Source organism: Scyliorhinus canicula, chromosome 2, assembly GCF_902713615.1.
Source record: "Scyliorhinus canicula chromosome 2, sScyCan1.1, whole genome shotgun sequence".
Classification (NCBI taxonomy): domain Eukaryota; kingdom Metazoa; phylum Chordata; class Chondrichthyes; order Carcharhiniformes; family Scyliorhinidae; genus Scyliorhinus; species Scyliorhinus canicula.
The window spans coordinates 129,009,246-129,033,914 of NC_052147.1; the positions used below are offsets into that span (position 1 = coordinate 129,009,246).

Consider the following 24,669-nt stretch of genomic DNA (forward strand, 5'->3'; position numbering starts at 1 on the left):
CGATACGGGGTGAGGTGTTTGAGAGGAAGTGGATGGGAGGATTCTGGGAGGGGGGAGGGGCTCGATGGTAACAAGGGGACGGGGCGGGATAAGCCCAGTGGGCAGGGCCTGGAGTTAGGTGAGGAGTTTGTTGGAGGGAGGTTTTCAGTCATCTCGGGAGTAGTACTCGTGAACTTGGAACCAGGGCCCTTGGAAGCCTATTCGGGGGGGTTGGACCGGCTCGGGCAGCAGGCGGGTGGGGGGCAGATGTTAATCTTTGCCTCGCTGATTGATCGGAGGTGGGTCCTGTTGAGGTGGAGGTCAGCTTCTCCATCCTGTGACACGGTTTGGCAGGGGGGAAGCTACTTGAATTTCTTTGACTCTCGGGAAGGTGAAGTCTCAGCTGAAGGGGATGAAGGAAGGGTCTCGCAATTCATGAGGGCTGTTTATTATGCACTTCTGAGAATTGGTTTCCATTGAACGTTTGGGGGGAAGGTATTGTTGTCTTTGATTACACTGTTTACGGATTGATTCTTAATTTGTGTTTGTTGCCTGGAATGTACGGGTGGATGTTTTGTCTGTATATTGTGCGGGATGTGATTTGTGTGGGGGGGATTGCTATTGTATTTGTTTTTGTTTGTTTTTTCTTTGGTGGTTGTTTGATGAAAATGGACTTCCGGTGGCGGCTATGAGGAGTAAGTCGCACATTTGGTGACCTTTTTCCCCGACTTTTTTGAACTTTTGAGCGCTGGAGTGAAAAACAATAGCACTCTAGATCTGAATCCATACAGAGTTGTATGGACTTAAGGAACAGAAGGGAGCGAAAACAGGCGAAGAAGGGGCTGAACAAAGGTGGTGTGGAAGCTCAAGTGGGAGGAAAGATGGCCGATGAACAGACCACAGAAAGGACGGTCCAGGCAGCGCTGGACAACATGCTGCAGGTCATGAAAGAGAGCTTCGCAGCACTGAAGCGGGATAATTTGGAACCGCTCCAGAAAGCGGTGGAGCGTCTTGACCAGAGGCTGGATGCTCAGGATAAGAAGGTCCAGGCACTGGAGAAGACAATGGAAGAGCAGGCGGATTTCCAAACGATAGCGGACGTAGAAATTAGTAATTTGAAGGAGCAGCAAGCAAGGCTGATGGACAAGCTGAAGGACCTGGAAAACTGGTCTCGCCGGCAGAATCTGAGAATCATTGCGCTCCCGGAGGGAGTGGATGCTACGGCATATATGGCAGACATGCTGCAGAAGCTGGTGGGGGATGATTTCTTCCCACGTTCGTTGGAGCTGCACAGGGCACACACAGTGCAGGCGAGGCAGCCGTGACGGGGGGGGGGGGGGGGGCGGCGACGATTGTGGTCGGGGGGGGGGGGGCGATTGTGGTCAGGTTCTATAGGTTCGTGGACAAGGAGCGGGTTCTACAGTGGGCCAAGAGCATGAGGAGCTGCTCATGGAACAACAGTGTCCTGCGCATCTACCAGGATCTGAGCCAGGAGGTGGCCAGAAGGAGGGCAGCCTACAGACAAATTAAAGAGATTCTGTTCAAAAAGGTCAAATTCGGGCTACTTTTCCCGGCGCGGCTTTGGGTCACATACCGGGAACAGCAACATTATTTTGATTATTTTGATGACCCGGAGGAAGTGATGGACTTCGCTAAGGGGCATGGACTGGTGCCGAACTGAGGACCCATGGACTCAAGTTAGAGTGTACTAAGGGGTGTCTGCAGTTGTTCACAGATTGCCCTTCGTGTTAGTGATGTCGTTCGGCATGCTCTTTTACTTAAAATTGGGGGTGTTCTTGTGTTTGTGTTTGCCTGTTTGAAAGTTTCAAAGTTTAAGCCAAAGTGATAGTTAAAGTTAAAGTTTAAGTTGTTGGGTGCTGGGGGGCTGTTCGGGATCTCTTTGCTTTTCTTTTTCTTCTGGGAATGTTGCTTTGTTCTTTGTTTGTTTTCTCACTGTCTCGGTCCCAGAGCGATTGCTCGAACAGGGCTGTTCTGGGGAGGTGGTGTTGATGAGCAGGAGGACGACAGGTGTGAGACATGGTGGCGACTGAGTTGAGAGCACCAGGCTAGCTGCTTTGAGCTTGTCAACGGGAGCAAGGTGGGGGGTGTGTATACAGCCAGTATATGGCAGGGGTTAGGTTACAAGGGGATGTTGCTGGGGGGGGGGGGGAAAGAGATGATCTGCTGACGAGGGAGGGAACTGAACCAGGTAACAGGGAAGGGGTCGGGGGTGGGAGCTGCCAAGAGACTGACCAGGGGAGGTGCGGCACACGGGCAGGGGGTGGGCCCAAGAAGGGGGATGGCTGATCGGCGGGGGACCAGATTAGATTACGGAAGGGCTGGGTTAACCAGGTCTTCCATTCGGGGCTTGACGCTTAGACCAGCGGACTGCGATCATGACTAACAAACGGGTTAAGTTTGAGGCGGACAGCACAGTTGCGGATGGGGGGGGGTAGATTTCTCATGGTCTGGAGCAAGCTTGAGGGGGTGAAGGTGGTCCTAGTGAATGTTTACGCTCCAAACTGGGATGATCTAGATTTCATCAAAAGGCTGCTGGGGAAAACCCCCGACTTGGATTAGCACAAGTTGATTATAGGTGGGGACTTTAATACAGTCCCCGATCCCGACCTGGACCGGTCGTGCTTCAGAACGGGCAGGGTCCCGGCAATGGCAAGGAAACTGAGAGGGTTCATGGAACAAATGGGGGGGGTGGACCCCTGGAGAATCCGCCGGCCGACGGCGAAGGAGTTCTCGTTCTATTCACAAGGTTTATTCTCGTATTGACTTCTTTATTATGAGTAGGGACTTTTTGGAGGGGGTGAGAGATACAGAATACTCGGCGATCACTATTTCGGACCATACTCCACATTGGGTCGACCTGCTGGTCTGCAAAGAAAGTTACCAGCGCCCACAATGGAGGTTAGAGGTGGGATTGTTGGCAGAGGAGATGGTGTGTGAGAGAGTGGGGAAATGCATGCAGGACTACCTGTGGGTCAACGATACAGGGGAAGTCTCAGCAGCGGTGCTCTGGGAGGCGCTGAAGGCGGTGGTGAGAGAGGAACTGATCTCAATCCGAGCCCATAGGGACAGAACGGATAGGGCAGAGCTGGACAGACTGGTGCAGGAGATGACATGGACGGATAGGGAATATGCGGACTCCCCGAGGGCAGAGCTGCTTAGGGAACGATGGAGACTGCAGGTGGAGCTGGGAGTGCTATCCACTGGGAAGGCTGTAGAGCAACTCAGAAAGGCCAGGGGCGCAGTGTATGAGTATGGGGAGAAAGCCAGCAGAATGCTTGCACAGCAACTTAGGAAGAGGGAGGCAGCCAGGGAGGTAGGGACGGTAGTGGACGGGACAGGGAACCGGGTGGGAGACCCGGCAGGACTGAACAGGGTATTCAGGGACTTTTACAGTAAGCTGTATACCTCGGAACCCCCCATGGGGCCGGAGGGGATGAGTCGCTTCTTAGATGGGCTGACCTTCCCAAAGGTGGGCAGGGGGATGGTAGAGGGGCTGAGGGCCCCGATTAGAGCTGAAGAAGTAATGGGGACCTGAAGGCCATGCAGTCGGGTAAAGCCCTGGGGCCAGATGGGTATCCAGTGGAGTTCTACAAAAAGTTTGTGGGTATACTGGGGCCGGTGCTGGTTAGGGTGTTTAACGAGGCAAGGGACAATGGGGTGCTACCCCCGACGATGTCGCAAGCCACCAACGGGATAAGGATCCGGAGGTCTGTGGATCCTATAGGCCAATCTCCCTGATTAATGTAGACGCTAAACTGCTGGCCAAGATCCTGGCGTCCAGAATCGAAGACTGCGTACTGGACGTGATTGTGGAGGATCAAACGGGGTTTGTTAAGGGCAGGCAGCTATTAGCCAATCTAAGAAGGCTACTCAATGTGATTATGATGTCCCCGGAGGGCAGAGAGGTGGAGGTAGTGGTGGCAATGCATGCCAAAAAGGCTTTTGACCGGGTGGAGTGGGACTATTTATGGGAGGTGCTGGGACGGTTTGGGTTTGGAGAGGGCTTTGTAGACTGGGTTAAACTGCTATATCAGGCCCCGGAAGCTAGTGTAAGGACGAACAGGACGATATCTGAGTATTTTAGACTACACTGCGGGACAAGACAGGGATGCCCGCTCTCTCCACTGCTGTTTGCGTTGGCCATAGAACCGCTGGAAATTGCTCTGAGAGCGGCAAGGGGATGGAAGGGAATGGTTAGGGGGGGATAGAACGCAAGGTCTCGCTCTACGTGGGTGACCTACTTCTGTATGTGTCATATCCAGCGGCAGGGATGGACGGGATTATGGAAATCCTAGGGGAGTTTGGCCGGTTTTCGCGCTACAAGTTGAACATGGCAAAAAGTGAGATGTTTGTGGTGCAGGCAAGGGGTCAGGAGAATAGGCTGAGGGAGCTACCATTTAGGCTGGTTGGGGAAAGTTTTAGGTATCTAGGGATACAAGTGGCGTGCGACTGGGGTAAGATGCATAAGTTGAACTTGTCCAGGCTGGTGGAGCAAATGAGGAGCGAGTTTCGGAGGTGGGATGCACTCCCACTGTCACTAGCGGGGAAAGTACAGACTGTGAAGATGACGATCCTCCCGAGATTCCTGTTTATTTTTCAGTGTCTCCCTATTTTCATTCCGCGGTCCTTTAAAAGAATCAATAAAATCATCCTGGGATTTGTTTGGGCGGGGAAGTCCCCGTGGGTAAAGAGGGGGATACTGGAACAGAACCGTAGCGAGGGGGGGCTGGCATTGCCGGACCTCAGCAACTACTACTGGGCGGCTAACATAGCCATGATGAGGAAATAGATGGTGGGTACGGGGTCGGTTTGGGAGCGGGTGGAGGCTGCTTCGTGCAGGGGCACCAGCTTGGTAGCCCTGGTCACGGCTCCCCTGCTGCTCCCGCCGGCCAGGTACTCCACCAGCCCTATAGTGGTGGCGGCTTTGCGGATTTGAGGCCAATGGCGGAAGCATGCAGGGGAAGTGGGAGTGTCGGTCTGGTCCCCAATATGTGACAACCACCGATTTGTCCCGGGGAAGATTAATGGCGGGTTTCGAGTGTGGCGGAGGGCGGGGGTGGGAAGGATGGGCGACTTGTTCCTGGAAGGGAGCTTCGTGAACATGAGGGCGCTGGAGGAGGGGTTCGGGCTGGCGAGGGGGAATGACTTTCGGTACTTGCAGGTGCGGGATTTCCACGCCTTCCACCAAGGGGGATCCAGGAAAGGGTAATTTCCAGGGGTGAGGTAGGAGAGGGTAGAGTCTCAGATATTTATAAGGAGCTTATGGGAGCGGAGGACACAAGGACCGAGGAACTGAAACTTAAGTGGGAGGAGGAGCTTGGTGGGGAGTTGGAGGGAGGCGTATGGGCAGCCTCTCTGAGGAGGGTAAATGCAACCGCAACATGTGCCAGCCTCGGCCTGATTCAGTTCAAGGTGGCTCACTGGGCCCACATGACGGTGGCCTGGATGAGCAAATTCTTTGGGCTGGAGGACAAGTGTGCTAGATGTGGGGGAGGACCAGCGGACCTCCCTGATAGCCCGGCGACGAATACTGTTGGCCTGGAGGGACTCAAAGCCCACAAGGACCGAAGTATGGCTGTCGGACATGGCAAGCTTTCTCGGTGTGGAAAAAATCAAGTTCAACTTACGAGGATCACTATCAGGGTTCGCGCGGAGGTGGCAACCATTCATCGACTTCTTCGCGGGGAACTGATAGTCAGCGGGGGGGGGGGGTAGAATAGTGTAGAGTAGGGGGGAAGAATAGGCGGGTCTATCTGCGAGAGTGGTACTGTTATTTGCACTATGTTTTTTGTAATTGGTATCTGCACACTAATGTATATTGTTACTGTTTACAATGCCAAAAATACCTCAATAAAATTGTCTGTTTAAAAAAAAAAGAAAATGTTGAAAATGAGGAGAATAGGGCGGTATGTGGCACAGTAGATAGCACTGGGACGGTGGCGCTGATGAGCCGGGTTCGAATCCCGGTCCTGGGTCACTGTCCATTGGAGTTTGCACATTCTCCCCATGTCTGCGCGGGTTTCACCCCCACAACCCAAAGATGTGCAGGTTAGGTGGATTGGCCACGCTAAAATTGCCCCTTAATTGGAAAAAAATTATTTGGCACTCTAAATTTATATATAAAAAAAGAAAATGAGAATAAAAAGATTTTTTTAAAAAAGATGGTTGGGAAAGAACACATTCTAAAGTTGATTATCTCAAAGTTGAGTCCTAAGTGCTGTAATGTGCCTAATCAGAATATGAGATACTACGTCCCAGCTTGCCTTGGGCTTCACTGAAACATTGCAGCTTGCCACAAACTGACATGTGGGCATAAGAGCAAGCTGCAAGAATCAACTTGCCAACCAATCAGCGCCCATTTCTCCAGCAGTATCAATTATTGTGATTGTTTGAAATTTGGGATTCTTGCATTTGTCCTGATGAGTGCAAGATGAAAAGTTTCGGGAACATGTATCTCTTTTCAACAATATTCAAATTCTGTGCTACCAGACTGTTAATATTTAACTTTTTTTTTAAAAAATAGGGCTTCTGAACAGCAGAATAATATAGCTAATCAGTGTGTGCAACTTCACGGTGGATGGGGATACATGTGGGAATACCCTATTGCGAAGTAAGTCTGAACTTATTTGATTATTTGCAGTTTTAAAGGGAAAGGGAGACCTTTTTTTCTCAAAGTACTCTTCAATGTCTATTGAAAATGTGCTGCTAAATCTCTTATATTGGTGGTCACGGTATATTAGATGCTCCTTTGTTTTCTGAGAACAGCAGTAATATTTGAAGGCTACAAACTATAATTAAATGCTAGCTGAGATCATTTAGAGCAGGGGTGGGCAAACTTTTGCGTGCAAGGGCCACATTCAGAAATTCACAATTTTAAAAGGCCGCATAGTATATTAAGTAAAATAATTACTTCACCCGGTTCTGATTCTGGGCGCCTCATATAGAACATAGAACAGTACAGCACAAAACAGGCCCTTTGGCCCTCGATGTTGTGCCGAGCAATGATCATCCTACTCAAGTCAACGTATCCACCCATACCAGTAAGTAACCCAACAGCCCCCCCATTAATCTTTTTAAAAAAAAAATTGTGTTTTTTTTTTAATTTTCTTTATTTTATTTTTTTTTTTCTTTAAATGACTTGGTGGGCCGCATAAAGACCTTTGGCGGGCCACATGCGGCCCGCGGGCCGTAGTTTGCCCACCCCTGATTTCGAGTGTAATTGTTCAGAAAGAACTTTGGAGGTTGGAATGTACTTATTTCAGTCTGAAGATTAATACTACTGTACAGGTTAGAAACTGCCAGCATTTAAAATTGTTCTGGATTTGTGTTAGAGAGTGACATTTGGCATATTGCCATCTTGGCATGTGATGTACAGCTTCTTTGTTTCTTGTAGCTAGGTACCTATATTAATGTATCCACTGTAGCATTGTTCACCACTTGAGTTGAGAAAGTAACTAGTAAATTTTGGTATCCAATGAGATGTTTACCTTATAACCTGACCGTCCTTTTAAGGTCGTTGTTCAAATTGAATGACCTCATTAACACTACACCCTGTATGCTTCAACCGATGCCAATGCTTATGTAGTTACATTGTATATCTTGTGTTGCCCTATTATGTATTCTCATGTATTTTCTTGAATTTTGTTTAATTCCCTTTTCTTCCATGTACTGAATGATCTGTTGAGCTGCTTGCAGAAAAATACTTTTCACTGTACCTCGGTACACGTGACAATAAACAAATCCAATCCAATCCAATCCAAATTACTGACCTCCAAGTAATGGGGTTGCTTGTAAATTATAAATTGCTGACGAACTTCAGATTTCAGTCCTTAAATCCAGAATTAAATCACTATTTTTAGAAAAACATTATTCTGTATCTGTTGTGTGACAGGTACATGCTGGATACAAAATATTTTTGTGAAAAATGAATCAAACCCCTAGTAAATTATCAACCAAAACTGCTGATGTACTTTTCAACCAAAATTACTGATGTACTAATTTTTCAATGTTTAGTCTGTTTAATGTGGATTTCCTTCTACATAGTCCCTGCATTTTTTCTAATCCCTGCTCCTCTGTGTTGTGACTAGGGGCTTTTCACAGTAACTTCATTGAAGCCTACTTGTGACAATTTATTATTATTATTATTATTATTATTACTCAGCCTCCCAACTTCCAACCACATGCATGTACCTGCCAGTCCTTTCACACAGTGTGTAATGCAAAAGTTAGAGAACATGCACCAATAGATTCAAAAACAGCTTCTTCCCCACTGATACCAGACTCTTGAATTGCCCTCTGAACTGAACTGATCTTCCTACGCTTCTTCTCTATAGTTGTAGCACTACACTCTGTATGCTGCACCCAATGTCTATGTCTATATATTTCAATTGTGTATTCATAGTATGTTCTATGTATTCATGGATGGAATGATCTGTCTGGGCTGTACACAGAAAAATACCTTTCACTGTACCTCGGTACATATGACAATAAATAAATCAAATCAATATTTCAACAATATCTTGCATTTATATTTAACATAGTAAAACATATCAAGATACTTCAAAGGCAGACAAGTTAGATGATCAGTTTTTTGGGAACAAAGTAAACAGGAAATATTTCTGCTGGGTGAGAAAGGGAAAAATAGAGAGACCAAGGGATTGGGGCTAGGATAGAAGGAGCCTTTAGGAGCATTGATTTGGTGGGAAGGGTGAGACCTCCTCTTTGCTGTAAATGCTGTGATGTTCTTCTTGGTGCACACACGTCCATCCCCTGGAAGTCCCACTTAACCATTTGATCTTGTGATAAACGGTGATGGAGTCAATTGGCAGAAGTGAGTCTCTGCAAATTCCAGGTCAAGGAATGATATAACACAGAAGAAGGCTATTTGGTCTATTGTGCCTGTCCTGGCTCTTTGAAAGAGCTGTCCAATTAGTTCCTCTCCCTTGTTTTGTTTTCTCATGGTCCTGTAAAAGTTACCACTTCAAGTATACATATATATTAAGACAAACTAATAGGGTAGAGAGAAGTAGAATTTATTTCCCCTGATTTGGCAATATAGGATTAAGAATAAAGCCTAGATCTCTTCTGTAAATGGCAATTGATGCTAGGTAATTTGATCTGAGATTGATCAATTTCTGCTATTAAGGGATAGAGGGCAGAGGCATATATTTTATATGGGTTAGAAAACATCAGCCATAATTTCATTGAGTGGGGTTAGTGTTAGTAAATTAGTTTTAGTTTTTTAAAAAAAAGATACTGAGTAAGTTCCGAAAGACGTGTTTGTTAGATAATTTGGGCGACGCCAGAATGTGGCGACTAGGTACTTTTCGCGGTAACTTCATTGCAGTGTTAATGTAAGGCTACTTGTGACAATAAAGATTATTATTATTAATTAATGGGACTGAAAGTTGGTAATCCCCTGAACCTGATGATCTACACCCCAGTGTGTTGAAAGAGGTGCCTTTTGAGATAGTGGATGCTTTGGTTGTCATCTGAAATTCTTTAATGGTTCCTGCAGATTGGAAGATAGAAAATGTAACCCCATTGTTTGAGAGGTGGGAAAGAGAAAATGGGAACTAGAGACCTGTTTGCCTGACATTAAAAATGCTAGAATCTATTGTAAAAGATGTGACAGCCAGACACTTAGAAAATAATGGTAGGATTGGACAGAGTTAATGTGGATTTATAAAAGGGAATTAATGCTTGACAAACTGGGAGTGTTTTGAGCACGTAACTAGCAGAATAGATAAGGGGGAACCAGTGGAAGTTGTCTATTTGGATTTTTAAGAAGGTTTTCAATATGGTCCCAAACAAGATTGGTGAACAAAATTAAAGCTCATGGTATTGGAGGCAATTTCTGACATGGATTGAGAACTGCTTAATGGACATGAAACAGAGGATATGAATAAACTGGTCACTCTCAGGTTGGCCAGCTGTGACTCATAGACCCAGCTATTCACAATCTATAATCAATGATTTGGATGCAAGGACCAAATGTAATATTTCCAAATTTGCTGATGGTACAAGACTGGGTGGGATGCGAGTTGTGAGGAGAATTGTGGGCAGCACAGTAGCATTGTGGATAGCACAATCGCTTCACAGCTCCAGGGTCCCAGGTTCGATTCTGGCTTGGGTCACTGTCTGTGCGGAGTCTGTACATCCTCCCCGTGTGTGCGTGGGTTTCCTCCGGGTGTTCCGGTTTCCTCCCACAGTCCTAAGATGTGCCGGTTAGGTGGATTGGCCATGATAAATTGCCCTTAGAATCCAAAATTGCCCTTAGTGTTGGGTGGGGTTACTGGGTTATGGGGATAGGGTGGAGGTGTTAACCTTGGGTAGGGTGCTCTTTACAGGAGCCGATGCAGACTGGATGGGCCGAATGACCACCTTCTGCACTGCAAATTCTATGTAAAATGCAAAGAGATCCCAAATAAACTTAGGCAAGTGAAGTAAATGGGCAACTCATTGGACACTTGGCAGATGGAATATAATGTGCAAAAATGTGAAGTTATCTATTTTGGGAAGAAAAACAGAAATGCAGATTACCTCACTATATACTTAGATTTCCTCATGGCTAATTTCTAAAATTTAAAATTTTTAAAAAGACCTTAAAATGGCTGAAGTCATGCATGTTTGGGACCCTGAACAAAAGGAGCTACCAGGGCAGCACGGTAGCATTGTGGATAGCACAATTGCTTCACAGCTCCAGGGTCCCAGGTTCAATTCTGGCTTGGGTCACTGTCTGAGCGGAATCTGCACATCCTTCCCGTGTGTGCGTGGGTTTCGTCCGGGTGCTCCGGTTTCCTCCCACAGCCCAAAGATGTGCAGGTTAGGTGGATTGGCCATGATAAATTGCCCTTAGTGTCCAAAATTACCCTTCGTGTTAGGTGGGGTTACTGGGTTATGGGGATAGGGTGGAGGTGTTGACCTTGGGTCGGGTGCTCTTTCCAAGAGCTGGTGCAGACTCGATGGGCTGAATGGCCTCCTTCTGCACTGTAAATTCTATGAATGTCAGTATTGTTTCAACTTGCACCTCATTATCTACGAAGAGACACTATTGAGCTCTGTGGGTTGCAGGGACCAAATTCAAAGGGAACTATGCAAAGGCCAATCCTCATTTCATAAGCCAGGCCTAACCTATCTATCTGCTGGGGCAGATAACGGTTGGAACATTTCGTCGTTTCAGGAACCCAGATTGGGGTGATTGGAGATTGGCTGGCCCCAGTGATGACTCTGGCCACCAGCCACATCAGTCAATCAATGAGTGGGCTCAAAGGTTACGTTCTGTCCTGTAACATATGTTGATTGGATATTATCTCACCGGACTGTTTCCCCGAGCAACAAAGTTCTATTTTAGTTTTACCTTTGATTCGGCAGCTGGGGTGTAGGGTTCTGATTATTTCTCTTTCAAAAGATCCAGCTAAACTCTCTCCAGTGAGCACTTTCTCTCTGGGTGCCGTTCTGTTGAAACTGGAAAGGCTTGAGGTCAAACCACGAGCTGGAGGCTAGGTTTGATATGAGACAAGGTTTCTCAAGAAAGAGGCCTGGAAACAAATCATAAACTGAAATCAGAGTCTGATTTCAAGCCAAGGAGCCTCTCCAGGGAAAGCTGTGAGTAATACATTTCTAAACTACAGCGAAGATCATTACAGACTGCAACCCAAGGACTTCAATCCACAAACATATTGTGAAGAAAGCATGCTGCAAACTATCATTTGAAGCAAAGACTCTTATCTTGTGATCTTTGCCCTTATTATTTTCACTCTTTCCCCCCACCCCCCCTTTTGTGTTTGACTGTCTGGTTTGTGTGGGTTGAGGATGGGACAGTTAACTGAGGTAGTAGGTGAGCCTGTTGTTCAGTTGCATTGACTGCATATTTCATATTTGCTCTTGTAATAAATAAACAGTAATTGTGTTTCAACTTACACACCTGGTGACTGTGATTGTTAGGCAGCCAAGAGCTAAAGATTTGGGGGCTTTTTATAAGAATTATTGGTTAATTCACTTGTTTTGTGGACTCTGGGGCATGTGGCACTTGCCCAGAGTGGTGTCACTCCAATTATACTGCTCTGCAGCGCAGCAAAGCTCAGTCTGCCATTTTACCATTTACAAGCAACGGCACAGCAAAGGGGCTCTGTCCAAACTGAATACCTGACCCCATCTACACGGTTTATATTGCCTGCAACACAGACGCGCAGATCCTCATATGAAGTCAACTCTATTGGTGTAAGGGTCCTTTCTGTTTAATCCCTTATTTCCCTTTTTGCCGTTACATTTTGATCCATGGCTGTTTAGTGGAGCTGTGACTTTAAGGCAAAGCTATCTGCACGTTTAATTCAAACAGGAAGATCAAGAAGGCTGTGCTGTTTTAGACTGACATCAGTGTTGACTCGGATTGATTGATATGGCTGGTGGTCAAGGAATGGGCCTAAAATGTGGTGTTCTGCCCGGTAACAGGTGGTGATTGGATCTGTTCCCACTGAAATGGTTCCAAAACCCAAAGCACTTTCAGTTTTGCTTTGGCAGCTAAGGGAGAAAACCTCTCCTTTTCCCACTCTGTTTTCTCCAGAAGTAACCAGCTAATTCTCACCAAAAGCTCACTGTGGTAACCCAACACTCTCTGCAGTTAAGGCTGATGCAAGCAGAGACCAAAATCTGATAACTCTTTTTGCAGAGCAGGCCAATGTGAAGCCAGGGGCCTTTCCTGGAAAAGCTGCAAGATATTGCTAACTGCAAGGAAGATCATTACAGGCAGTAAACCAAAAACTTTAAACCACACTCGTACTGTGAGGAAAGTGCATGAAGGAACTCCCCATCTGAAGCAAGGACTCTTACTGTTTGACCATAATCCTTATTATTTTTTACCCCTTTCCATCCCACTGTGTTCTGCCTTGTGTGTGTGGGTAGAGGGTGGGGCAGTCAAAGAGGGTGTCCATTAGACAATAAGGCATAGGAGCAGAATTAGGCTAATTCGGCCCATTGCATCTGCTCCGCCATTTGATCATGACTGATGTGTTTCTCATCTCCATTTTCCTGCCTTTGCCCCAGATCCCCTTATTTATCAAGAACCTATCTACCTCTATCTTAAAGACACTCAATGACTTAGCCTTCACAGCCTTCTGCGGCAATGAGTCCCACAGATTCACCACCCTCCTGGCTGAAGAAATTCCTCCTCTTCGGTGTTTTAAAAGATCATCCCTGCAGCCTGAGGCTGTGCCCTTGGGTTCTAGTTTTTACTACTAGTGGAAACATCCTCTCCACGTTCACTCTATCTAGGCCCCTCAGTATCCTGTAAGCTTCAATAAGATCCCCCCTCATCCTCTCCTCAGATGACAAGCTCGTCATTCCAGGGATCATTCTTGTGAACGTCCTCTGAACCCTTTCCAAATGGGATCTGACCAGAGCCTTATACAGCCTCTGAAGTACATCTCTGCTCTTGTATTCTAGCCCTCTTGACATGAATGCTAACATTGAATTTGCCTTCCTAACTGCCGACTGAACCTGCATGTTAACCTTAAGAGAATCTTGAACTCGGACTCCGAAGTTCCTTTGTACCTCTGATTTCCTAAACCTGTTCCCATTTAGAGAATAGTCTATGCCTCTATTTTTCCTACCAAGTGCATAAATTCTCACTTTTCCACATTGTATTCCATCTGCCACTTCTTTGCCCATTCTCCTGGCCACTCCAAATCCTTCTCCTGATATTCTTTGACACTTGGCTGTCCAATAATTATAGTCACCAGGTTTGTATGTTTAAACACAAGTACTGTTTATAACAAGAGAAAATATGAAATTGCAGTAAATGCAGCTGCTTAACACAGGGGAGGGTTCAGTTGTATAGAGAATTAGAAAATCAAAGTTAAAGGAGAAGGTAGGAGCGAAGGTTAATGATGAGGACTTTAAATTAAAGGGGCCGAGGGCTCAGGAGAGGTTTGTAAAGTTTCCAGAACACGTAATAGAACAAATAGTATAGAAGGTGGCAGGAATCTAACTTCAGGCAGAGCAAAAAAGGCAACAAATATGAGAAGGGACGTGGTCAATGCAGGACTGAAGATGTTGTTGTATACGCAACAAGGTAAATGAGCTTGTTGCACACAAAATGTACAGGTGTGGCCGGTAAAATGTTGTGGGCATCACAAGAGACATGGCTGCAAGGGGATTAGGACTGGGATCTAAATATCTAAAGATATGTATCCCATTGAAAGGATGGGCAGAGGGGGCGGTACTGCATTGTTAGTAAGGAATTAAATTAAAATGATAGCAAAAAGCGATATAGGATTAGAAGGCATAGAATCTGTGTGGCTAAAGTTGAGGAATTGCAAAGGTAAAAAGACCCTGATGATGGAAGTTATGTGCAGGCCCCCGAGCAGTAGTCCGGATGTGGGGCAGAAAATGAATCAGGAGATACAAAAGGCACTTAAGAAAGGCAATATTACCATAATCATGGAGGACTTCAATATGCAGGTGGACTGAGAAAATCGGGTTGATAGCAGATCCCAAGAAAAGGAATTTGTGGAATATCTACAAGATGGTGTTTTGGAGTAGCTTGTGGTAGAGCCCACTACTGAACAAGCAATTCTGGATTTGTTGATGTGTAGTGAGGCATTGGGGAACTTAAGGTGAAGGAACGAACCCTTAGGGGGCAGTGACCACCATATGATTTGAGAGGGAGAAGCTGGAATCACATATAACAGTATTACAGTTGAATAAAGATAACTACAAAGACATGAGGGAGGAGCTGGCCACAGTTGATTGGTAGGGGAGCCTAGCAGGAAAGACAATGGAACAGCAATGGCAGGAGGTTTTGGGGGTTATCCGAGGGGTACAACAGAAATTCATCCCAAGGAGGAGAAAACATGCTCTGGGAGGATTCGGCATCCATGGCTTTTGAGGGAAGCCAAGAACAGCATAAAAGCAAAAGAAAAGAAAAAGCAAAAAGCATACAAGGTGGTGAGGATTAGTGGGTAGCCAGAGGATTGGGAAACCTTTAAAGGGGCGGCACGGTGGCACAGTGGTTAGCACTGCTGCCTCACAGCTCCAGGGTCCCAGGTTCAATTCTGACCTCTGGTGACAGTCTGTGTGGAGTTTGCACTTTCTCCCCGTGTCTGCATAGGTTTCCTTGAGGTGCTCCGGTTTCCTCTCAGTCCAAAATGTACTGGTTATGTGGATTGGCCATGCTAAATTGCCCCTTAGTGTTCACAACGTTAGATGGGGTTCCGACGTTAGGATGGAGGCTTGGGCTTAGGTAGGGTGCTCTTTCGGGTGGGTCGGTGAAAACCTGATGGGCCGAATGGCCTCCTGCACTGTACACGCTATGAAAAGCGGGCAGAGGACAACTAAAAAAGCAATCGTTGGTGGGGGTGGGGGGGGCTGGCTGTCGGGGAAGAAGAAGCTGGCTAGCAATTTTTAAACACATTTTTTTAAATGCCATTTTATTCAAACTTGTATCAAAGTAGCTTTCAGCAAATAAACACCCCGGGAAACATTCTTCCCAAACAATCAACTATACAGTTTGTACAGATTTTTCTCCTTTTTCCCCCACCACCCCTGCGACGAACGGCTCTTCAAACACGGTCACAAACATCCCCCACCTTTTCTCAAACTCCCCTGCTGAGCCCCTTAACTCATACTTTATCTTCTCTAACTGCAGGAAGTCATACAGGGCACCCAACCATGCTGCTACCCCCGGTGGCGATGCCGACCGCCACTCCAGCAAAATTCGTCACCGTGCAATCAGAGAGGCGAAGGTCAAGACATCGGCCTTCCTCCTCTCCATGAGCCCCGGCTTCTCTAAAACCCCAAATATCGCCACCAAAGAGTCCGGGTCCACTCCCTCCTCCACTATTCTGGCTAAGACCGCAAACACTCCTGCTCAGAATCTTTCCAATTTTTCACAACCCCAAAATATGTGCGAATGATTCGCTGGCCCCCGCCCACAACTCTCACTCATCTGCTACCCCCTGAAAGAAGCCACTCATTCTCGCCTGAGTCATATGCACCGTGTGCACCACTCTAAACTGTATCAGGCCCATCCTTGTGATGGAACCATCAATTCACCAGACACGTGTTTCCGATGTGAATCTAGGCTTTAATCGACTTACTTCAGAGCCAGCCTGTTACCTGTCGATGAACTCGTAGTGAACCAGGCTGACTCTGGACACGGATACTTATACAGCTGCACTAGGGGGAGGAGTCGTGGGCGGAACCAAGGGTGGAGCCCAGTACAAGTTCCTAAGTGCTCCCAGCGCTACTCCCCCTAGTGGTAGGATGGTGCTACTGCGCTTACAATAAGTGTGTGAATTAGTATATATACATTCATATATTACATTCACCACACCTTGCACAAGAGGAGGTCCCGTTTACCCTTCGCAGTGCCTCACTCCATACTCCCCAATTGATCTCCATTCCCAACTCCACTTCCCATTTCTCCTTGATCTTCACCACCCGCTCGCCTCCCTGCTCCCCCAGCCACTTATATATATCCCCAATTCTTCTCTCCCCTTCCGGAGCAGCAGTCGCTCCAACAGGGTGTATCCCAGCAACCTAGGGACCTTTCGTGCAAAGCCCCTAACCTGCAGATACCTGAACTCTCCCCCTCGGCAGCTCTACCCTCTCCTAGACTGGCGTACCCTTCCTCCAAATACAAATCCCTCACCTTGACCAGCCCCGCTTCCCTCCACCTCCTGTATACACTATCCATCCCCCCCCGGAACAAACCCATGATTCTCGCACAGTGGCATTAGCACCGACATCCCTTCCACCCTAAAATGTCTCCTCAGCTGATTCCATATCTTCACCATGGACTGCACCACTGGGCTCCCTGAATACCTACTCGGAGCCATTGGCAATGCTGCTGTCACCATAGCCCTCAAACTAGACCCCATACAAGATTCCTCCTCCATCTTAACCCACTCTAACCCTTCTCCTTCCCACCACCGCTGCACCTTGTGCACATTCGTCGCCCAATAATAATGAAGCAATTTTGGCAACGCCAACTCCCCCTGCTGCCTCTGCCTCTGTAGCAGGGGAAGCTAGCTAGTAATATAGAAGAAGATAGCAGAGGTTTTATTTCAACATAGCAAAGGTAAGAGAGGCAAGAGTTAACATTGGACCACTGGAAAATGAAGCTGGAGAAGTAGTAATAGGAAACAAAGAAAGGGTAGTGCAGATTCCTGAGTTAACCAAGATGTTGGGATCAATCCTCTTCACCTCCGAGACCTTGGGCAAGTGCCATTCAGCACCGGCCCCATAAACGGGGACCAGATGGAATGGCACTCATGGGGTCTCCCAGGGGATTAGAGGTTTCCATGTGCATGCCTTTTGGGCAGGTTGGTACCCTGGCACTGCTGGTGTCACCTGGCACCCTGGCAGTGCCAACTGGGTGCCAGCTGGCAAGGGCACTGCCAAAGCGACAGGCTGGCACTGCTGCCAATTGGGTGAGAGATGCCCTGAGCGGAGCTCCTCGGTGTTGAAAATGGGGCTGCTATGTGCAGCCTTGGCTGCATGCTCATCGCTGAGGACCCTTATTTTACGTGAGTTGCGATGTATAGCTATGTGTTTCTCAGCACTGAGCGCCAGGAAACACGTGGATAAACGCACTCGCTATGGAACTTTGTCACTATTTAGTTGAATTGTGCCCATATTGATTTGAACCAACAAGGGATGGTGCTTAGAATCACAGAATGAGACAACACAAGGCCATTCAACCATTCATGCTTGTTTTGAAAAACATATTCAATTCATTCCATTCCACATTCCTGCTTGATCCTCATAGTCCTGTAAATGTTTCCCTTTCAAATATTTATTCAATTCCATTTTTAAAAAATATATATTTTAATTCTCCTTTTTCACATTTTCATCCAAATTTGTACCCACCAACAAACAATCAACGGTAACAAATACGATGTCGCTCCCCCTGACCAATAATCCCTTCATCACCATGCCCCAAACAACCCTCAACATTTTAAATACAAACATCAAAGAAAAAGAATCAGGAATCCACCCTCACCCCATACATAGTCACCAACAACACATACACTCCAACAATCCCCCCACCTCACCTCCAATGTTCGATGTCATCCAATCCATGAAAATTCTTGAAAATAAACAAAGTACATGAATTGTAGAACCTTTCCATCCTTCCCCTCAACTCGAACTTCACTTTCTCGAGTGTTAAAAACTTCAGGAGATCTCCCCCCCGCTATGTCAGGGCACAGGGCGGAGAAGCTGACCTCCACATCAACAGGACCCGCCTTTGGGCAATCAACGAGGCAAAGGCTAAGACATCTGCCTCCGCCCCCACTTCCAACCCCCTGCTGATCCGATACTCTGAATATGACTTCAAGGGGACCCTTCGCAATTACCCTGAAGACCTCCCTCCAATACCCCTCCTGTTTTGGACAGGACCAAAACATTTGAATGTGATTGATGGAACCTCCCCCACAGCGCTCACAAGCATCCTCTATCCCCTCAAAGAGTCGGCTCATCCCCGTTTCTGTGAGGTGCACCCTATACACCACTTTCAGCTGTATCGGCCCTAACCTCACGCACAAAGCATTCACCCTGCAGAGCATCTCACACCATAACCCCTCCTCCATGCTCTCCCCCAACTCTTCCTCCCACTGTCTTAATCCCCTCCAGCGATGCCTTATCTTCTCCCAGAATCACCCCATAAATCGCTGACACCACCCCGCTCTCCACTCCCCCTGTCGTCAGCACCTCTTCCAACAGTGTGGGGGCCAGCGCGCCGGAAAGCTCTGTACCTCCTTCCTGGCAAAATCCCAGACCTGTATATACCTAAACATTTCCCCTGCCCCAACCCATATTTCACCCCCAACTCCTCCAGTCCCTCAAACCGGCCTCCTAAAAACAAATCCTTCGGTGCCCTAACTCCTCTTTCCGAAAACTCCCATCCGACTTCCCTGGCTCAAATCTATGATTCTCCCGAATTGGCGCAACTGCCTTCAGATTTTCAATGTCGCTACTACCACCGGACTCCCTTAATATTTCCCCAGGGCCATCGGGAGCCTCAACCCCCTGCGCAAACTCTCCTCCGTTCTAACCCACTGGGAGTCTGTCTCCCCCCCCCCCCCCCCCCCCCCCCCCACCCAACTCCTCACCTTCTCCGCATTTGCCGCCCAGTAGTAATATAGTAAATCTGGTAGACCCAACCCCCCTGACTGCCGTCCTCTCTGCAACAGCACCTTCCTAATCCTAGCCACCTTCACCACCCTCATATAAACGAGGTAATCATCTTTTCAACTTCCTTAAAAATGCCTTTGACAGGAAGATCGGCAAGCACTGAAAAATAAACAAAACCCGCAGCAACACATTCATTTTAATTGCCTGTACCCGACTTGCCAGCGACAGAGGAAAAGCATTGCACCTTGCCAAATCCGCTTTCCCCCTCCCCACCAAACTGGTTATACTATACCTACAGAATAGGTAGGCCCCCCCAACCCCCAGACGGGACATCACAAAATATTCACTTTTGTCTAAATTTAGCTTATATCCCAATAAAGACCCAAACATTCGAAGCACTCCACCCATCGACGCGCTGGTTCCGATACATACAAAAGCAAGCCGTCCACATACAAAGAAACCTTATGCTCCATCCCCCCACCCCTGCACGATCCCTCTCCACACCTCTGAACTCCTGAACGCGATGGCCAAAAGCACAAACAACAGGGGAGACATGGGGTGTCCCTGCCTGGTGCCTCAGTGCAGAGCAAAATACCCCAAATTCATGCAATTTTGCGGACACTTGCCCTCAACTCCCTGTACAGCAGTCTTGCCCAATCCCAAACCACTCCAGAACCACCATCAAATACCCCCACTCTACCCAGTTAAATGCCTTCTAGGCGTCCAACGCAACTGCCACCTCTGTCTCCCTCACATCCGCCGGTGCCATAACCATGTTCAATACTCCCCTAATGTTTGAAAAGAGCTGCTTCCCCTTCACAAACCCCATCTGATAATCCCCTATCAACTTCGGGAGACACTCCTCCAACCTACCCGCCAATACCTTCGCCAACACCTTTGCATCTACATTAAGAGTGATATGGGCCTGTACGACCCACACTCTGTCGGATCCTTATCCTTCTTGAGCAACATGGAGATCGATGCCTGCCCCAAAGACTGTGGAAACTTCCCCCTTCCCTCTTGCCTCCTCAAACAATTCCACTATCAGCGGCGCCAATGTATCTCTTAAATTTCTTGTAGTTCTCCATCAGAAACCCATCTGGCCCTGCTACCTTCCCCGACTGCACCCTCCCAATCGCATCCTTTATCTCCTGCTCCACTATTGCCCCCTCCAATGTGGCCCTATCCTCCTCCCCCAACTTCTGGTATTCCAAATCATCCAGGAATTCCTGCATCTCCCGATCCTCCCCCAGTGGTTCCGACCTATACAACCTCTCATAAAACTCTTCAAACACCCTATTAATCTGGTCCGGAGCTACCACTAACTTCCTTGTCCTATCTCGCACCTGAACAATTTCCCTCGCTGCTGCCTCCCTCTGAAGTTGGCCTGCCAACATTCGCCCTGCCTTCTCTCCATATCCGTAGACCGCTCCCCTCGCCCGCCTCAGTTGGCGCGCACCGCCTTCCTTGTGGACAGTGGATCAAAGCTTACCTGCAACTCCTTCCTCGTTTCCAACAGTGCTGGATCCCCCATCTTCTGCCCCGGCATCTGCCCTGTCTACCTCAAACATCTCATCTATTATTCTTTGCCATTCCACCGTCTCCTCCTTGTGCACCTTTGCCTTAAATTAGATTACCTCCCCCCTCACCACTGCCTTCAGAGCTTCCCATTGTCACAAGCAGGCTTACATTAACACTGCAATGAAGTTACTGTGAAAAGCCCCTAGTCGCCACATTTCGGCGCCTGTTCGGGTACACTGAGGGAGAATTCAGAATATCCAATTCACCTAACAGCACATCTTTTGGGACGTCTGGGAGGAAACCCACGCAGACACTAGGAGAGCGTGCAGACTTTGCACAGACAGTGACCACAAACATCTCAGCAAAATGAAACCGTTGCAACAAAGAATAACAATAAAAAACTTAACTTCTATAACAGAGTGAAGTAAAAAATAACAATAGAGGTCAAAACTATATTTATACACTCTCCCAACTCCCCTTCCACAGTCCACAACAGCTCTTCCGTCCCATTCTTCATTTCTTTCCCAAACCTTCTGCCCTCACAAACGCCTCTGCTGCAGCCACCGTCTCGATATAGAAATCTCTGGCTTGTAGATCACACGCAGCTTCACTGGGTACACCACTCCAAATTGCACCCCACTGTTGTACAATGCCGTCTTCACTCGGCCGAAAGCCGCTCAGCTCTTTGCCAGCTCCATTGTCAAGTCCTTGTAAATGCAAACACCAGCACCAGCACACCGCACCTCCCGCTTCTGCTTTCCCTAGTTCAAAACCGTCTCCTTCATGTGGTACCCATGGAAGCAGATGATCACTGCCCTTGGCTTAGGCCTCAGCGACCGCTGAGCTCAGTCCCGTTCCTACCGAGAGGGTTCATCTCACTCTCCCATCAGTTCCGCCAACATCTTGGCAAAGTACTCCGTCGATTTTGAGCTCTCCATCCCCTTTGGGCAGGCCCATAATCCTCAAATGTCGAGTGGTTCTCCAAGAAGTCCAGCTTTGCTCACAGTCCCTTATTGGACTCAACCACCCTCTGCAGCTCATCCCCATCGAGGTGAGCTGATCGCTGTGCTGCGACATGGTCTCCTCCACTCCCTTCATCTTCTCGCCCTGCTCCCTCACCTCGGCCAATGTCTTCGTCACAGCCACCCTCACCGGGGCAATTGCCTCCTCCACTAACGTCTTCAAAGCCACTGCCGTCTCCTTTCTCAACACCTCCATATGTTTTGCAAACTGTTTCTCCAGCTCCAAGGACATCTCCTCAGTCATTTTCTCTGCCATAAGCAGTGTAGCCCCAGCCTCCGCCATCTTGCCAGCTCCCGGGCTGGCCCCCTCACTCAGCGATGAACCCTCACTCCCTCCCTTATTCATAGCTGTTTTCCTTAAATCATGTGGTGAACGTATTGCTACTGCAATTCACCATTGTACTGTTGTATTATGTTGATGCCCCTGTGGGCTCCGCCTGTGGCTCCGCCCCCTCGGGAGGTATATAGATCTGCAGCCTGTAGGCAGCACTCAGTACAGAGCAGTCGCAGGCAGGCACAGATCTACCTTATTAAAACCACTGTTCACTTCTACTAATCGCCTTGTGTGAATTGATGGTCGCATCAAATCTTTTGACATTTTTTGCCTTCTTTATATCTTCCTACACCCAATGATTCACAATTTGCCCCCGAACCAAACATTAAAACTCCTAAAAACACGGCTCAAGCAGGAGCCACTCAACATGTGACCTCTACATGTCGCCACCGGATTTCTTCAATTCCATTTTTAATGTTAGTATTGAATCAGCTGTCGTTCATTACAGACCAGAACAATTTGTTACATAAAATAAATTCTCGTCTCCCCTTTTACCAATTACCTTAAACTGTGTCCTCTGGAAACTAACCCTTCAGCCAATGGAAGCTGTTTTTTGTTATTTACCCGATCGGATCCCTTCCTAATCTTGCTTGCTTCCATTAAATTGCTGCTTAACCTTCTCAATCCCCTTGAAACTTGCAGCTTCTCCAGTCTCTCCAAATCAGGGGAATACCTCTTACCCTGATACCATTTTAAGTCCTTAGCATCACCATGTAATCACTCGTGTTGTGTGGATGTGAGTGACAGCTTGGTCTGATGACCCTGACACATGTACTCGAGAGCTACAACCCAGCAAAGTGCAGTTCCTCTAGGAGAGATAACAAAATGGCTGCCAAGTAATCATCTGCTAATCCACCTCATTTGGTACCAAAATGTGTTTTAAAGGTGAACCATGTGTAGATTCTGCCTACAGTGCAAGTCCTAATCTGCATTTGAGAGTTCCACAGCTTTTTCCCCGTGGGGCAGCACGGTAGCATTGTGGATAGCACAATTGCTTCACAGCTCCAGGGTCCCAGGTTCGATTCCCGGCTTGGGTCACTGTCTGTGCGGAGTCTGCACATTCTCCCTGTGTGTGCGTGGGTTTCCTCCCGGGTGCTCCGGTTTCCTCCCACAGTCCAAAGATGTGCGGGTTAGGTGGATTGGTCATGCTAAATTGCCATAGTGTCCAAAATTGCCCTTAGTGTTGGGTGGGGTTACGGGGCTATGGGGATAGGGTGGAGGTGTGGACCTTGGGGTAGGGTGCTCTTTCCATGAGCCGGTGCATACTCGATGGGCCGAATGGCCTCCTGCACTGTAAATGATTAAATTTCTACGATTTTTCAATAGGAGGGGAGAAAATAGACTAGACATCTTGTATTTTTTTAAAATTCTTAAATCAGAGAACTTGAAGGTGAACGATTACTTAGATTAGCGATTGTTGTACATTACAATTGCATGATATATCTTACATCAGCTTTTTTTTTCCAGGTCCTTTGTGGATTCCCGTGTTCAACCAATTTATGGTGGTACAAATGAAATAATGAAAGAGCTTATTGCTCGAGGAATTTTAAGTGACTGATAAAATGGTGTCAAAAGTACCTCTACAATCTGAAAAATTGTATTCATATACCTGATAAGTTAATCCAATGATGATGGAAAATCTACATTAATTGCAGGGAATTTTAGAAATTAACTTAAGTATTGACTTAAGAAACAAATAGCTTTATTTTTCCAGTTTCACCTCAATATGCCTTGCATAATATTTCGATGCAGAATCAATAATTTGTGCCTTAAATGTATCCTGTGTATTTCATTTTATTCACGTGCTGTTTGTTGAATTGAGGTTTTTTGACCGTTTCAAGATGCAATTGCAAGATGTTCTGTTTTTGAAACCTATCCATGATCCATGTTTTATTGTTGAGGTAGGGAACCAACATACAATGTTCATGTTTCCTTTCCGAATGAACAGTTAAGCAGCTAAACTAAATGAGCATCAATTTTGAAAAGTATAATTTTAACAATGTTCCATTGTTTTTTTTCCCCTCAGTTTTATGTTTCTTTCTGTGTGTATACTTTCATTTTAAAGTGCTGATGGATATTATTCTGATCGAACTGTAACAAAATTAAACATGTATTCAGAATTTGAGATATATTGTTTACTTAAATTGTTTACATGCAGCATAATACTGATTTGGGTGATTACATTACATAAAGGAGAATATTAAAGATGGCTATATAACCTATTTTAGTTTCCATTAATACATGTTTATAAACACATTAAGCAAAAAACAAATCTGCAATAGTGTTCTGGATCCAAATTAAAATTCTGTTTCTCTACCAATAGGCAAGAAATTGGATCATTTAAACTGTACTCATTGAAAGTAATTTAATCAATTTAAATGCCTGATTGATTTGCTCGGGGACTAACTCGATTGCTGTCTGGAAGAAGCAAAATGATTCATAAAGTTCACCAAGAGATGATTTATTCTATTGATTTTATGCCAACTGCAGAAGAAGAGTATCTTTAAGTGATAGTACTGTAATGTAAGGTGTTTTTAAAGTCTTTAAGCCTGCTGTACACATTGTATTAGCTGATGAGAAGTTAGTAACATTGCGGTTTGCTTAGCATCCTTGGTTGGAGGGGGGAATATCAGCCAGACTTGCCTATTGCATTTT

The 24,669-nt window shown here is 46.7% G+C and overlaps 1 protein-coding gene across 1 annotated transcript in view; it reads left to right on the forward strand.

Moving 5' to 3' along the window:
• The window catches only part of acadl (acyl-CoA dehydrogenase long chain), a 166,567-nt gene extending 142,331 nt beyond the window's left edge, over positions 1-24,236 (forward strand). Inside the window, exons 10-11 of the mRNA XM_038786478.1 lie at positions 6,524-6,610; positions 23,482-24,236. Of these exons, the coding sequence (XP_038642406.1) occupies positions 6,524-6,610; positions 23,482-23,572 (178 nt within the window). The 3' untranslated portion in view covers positions 23,573-24,236. The remainder of the gene's footprint in view (positions 1-6,523; positions 6,611-23,481) is intronic.
• Positions 24,237-24,669: the final 433 nt, after the last annotated feature.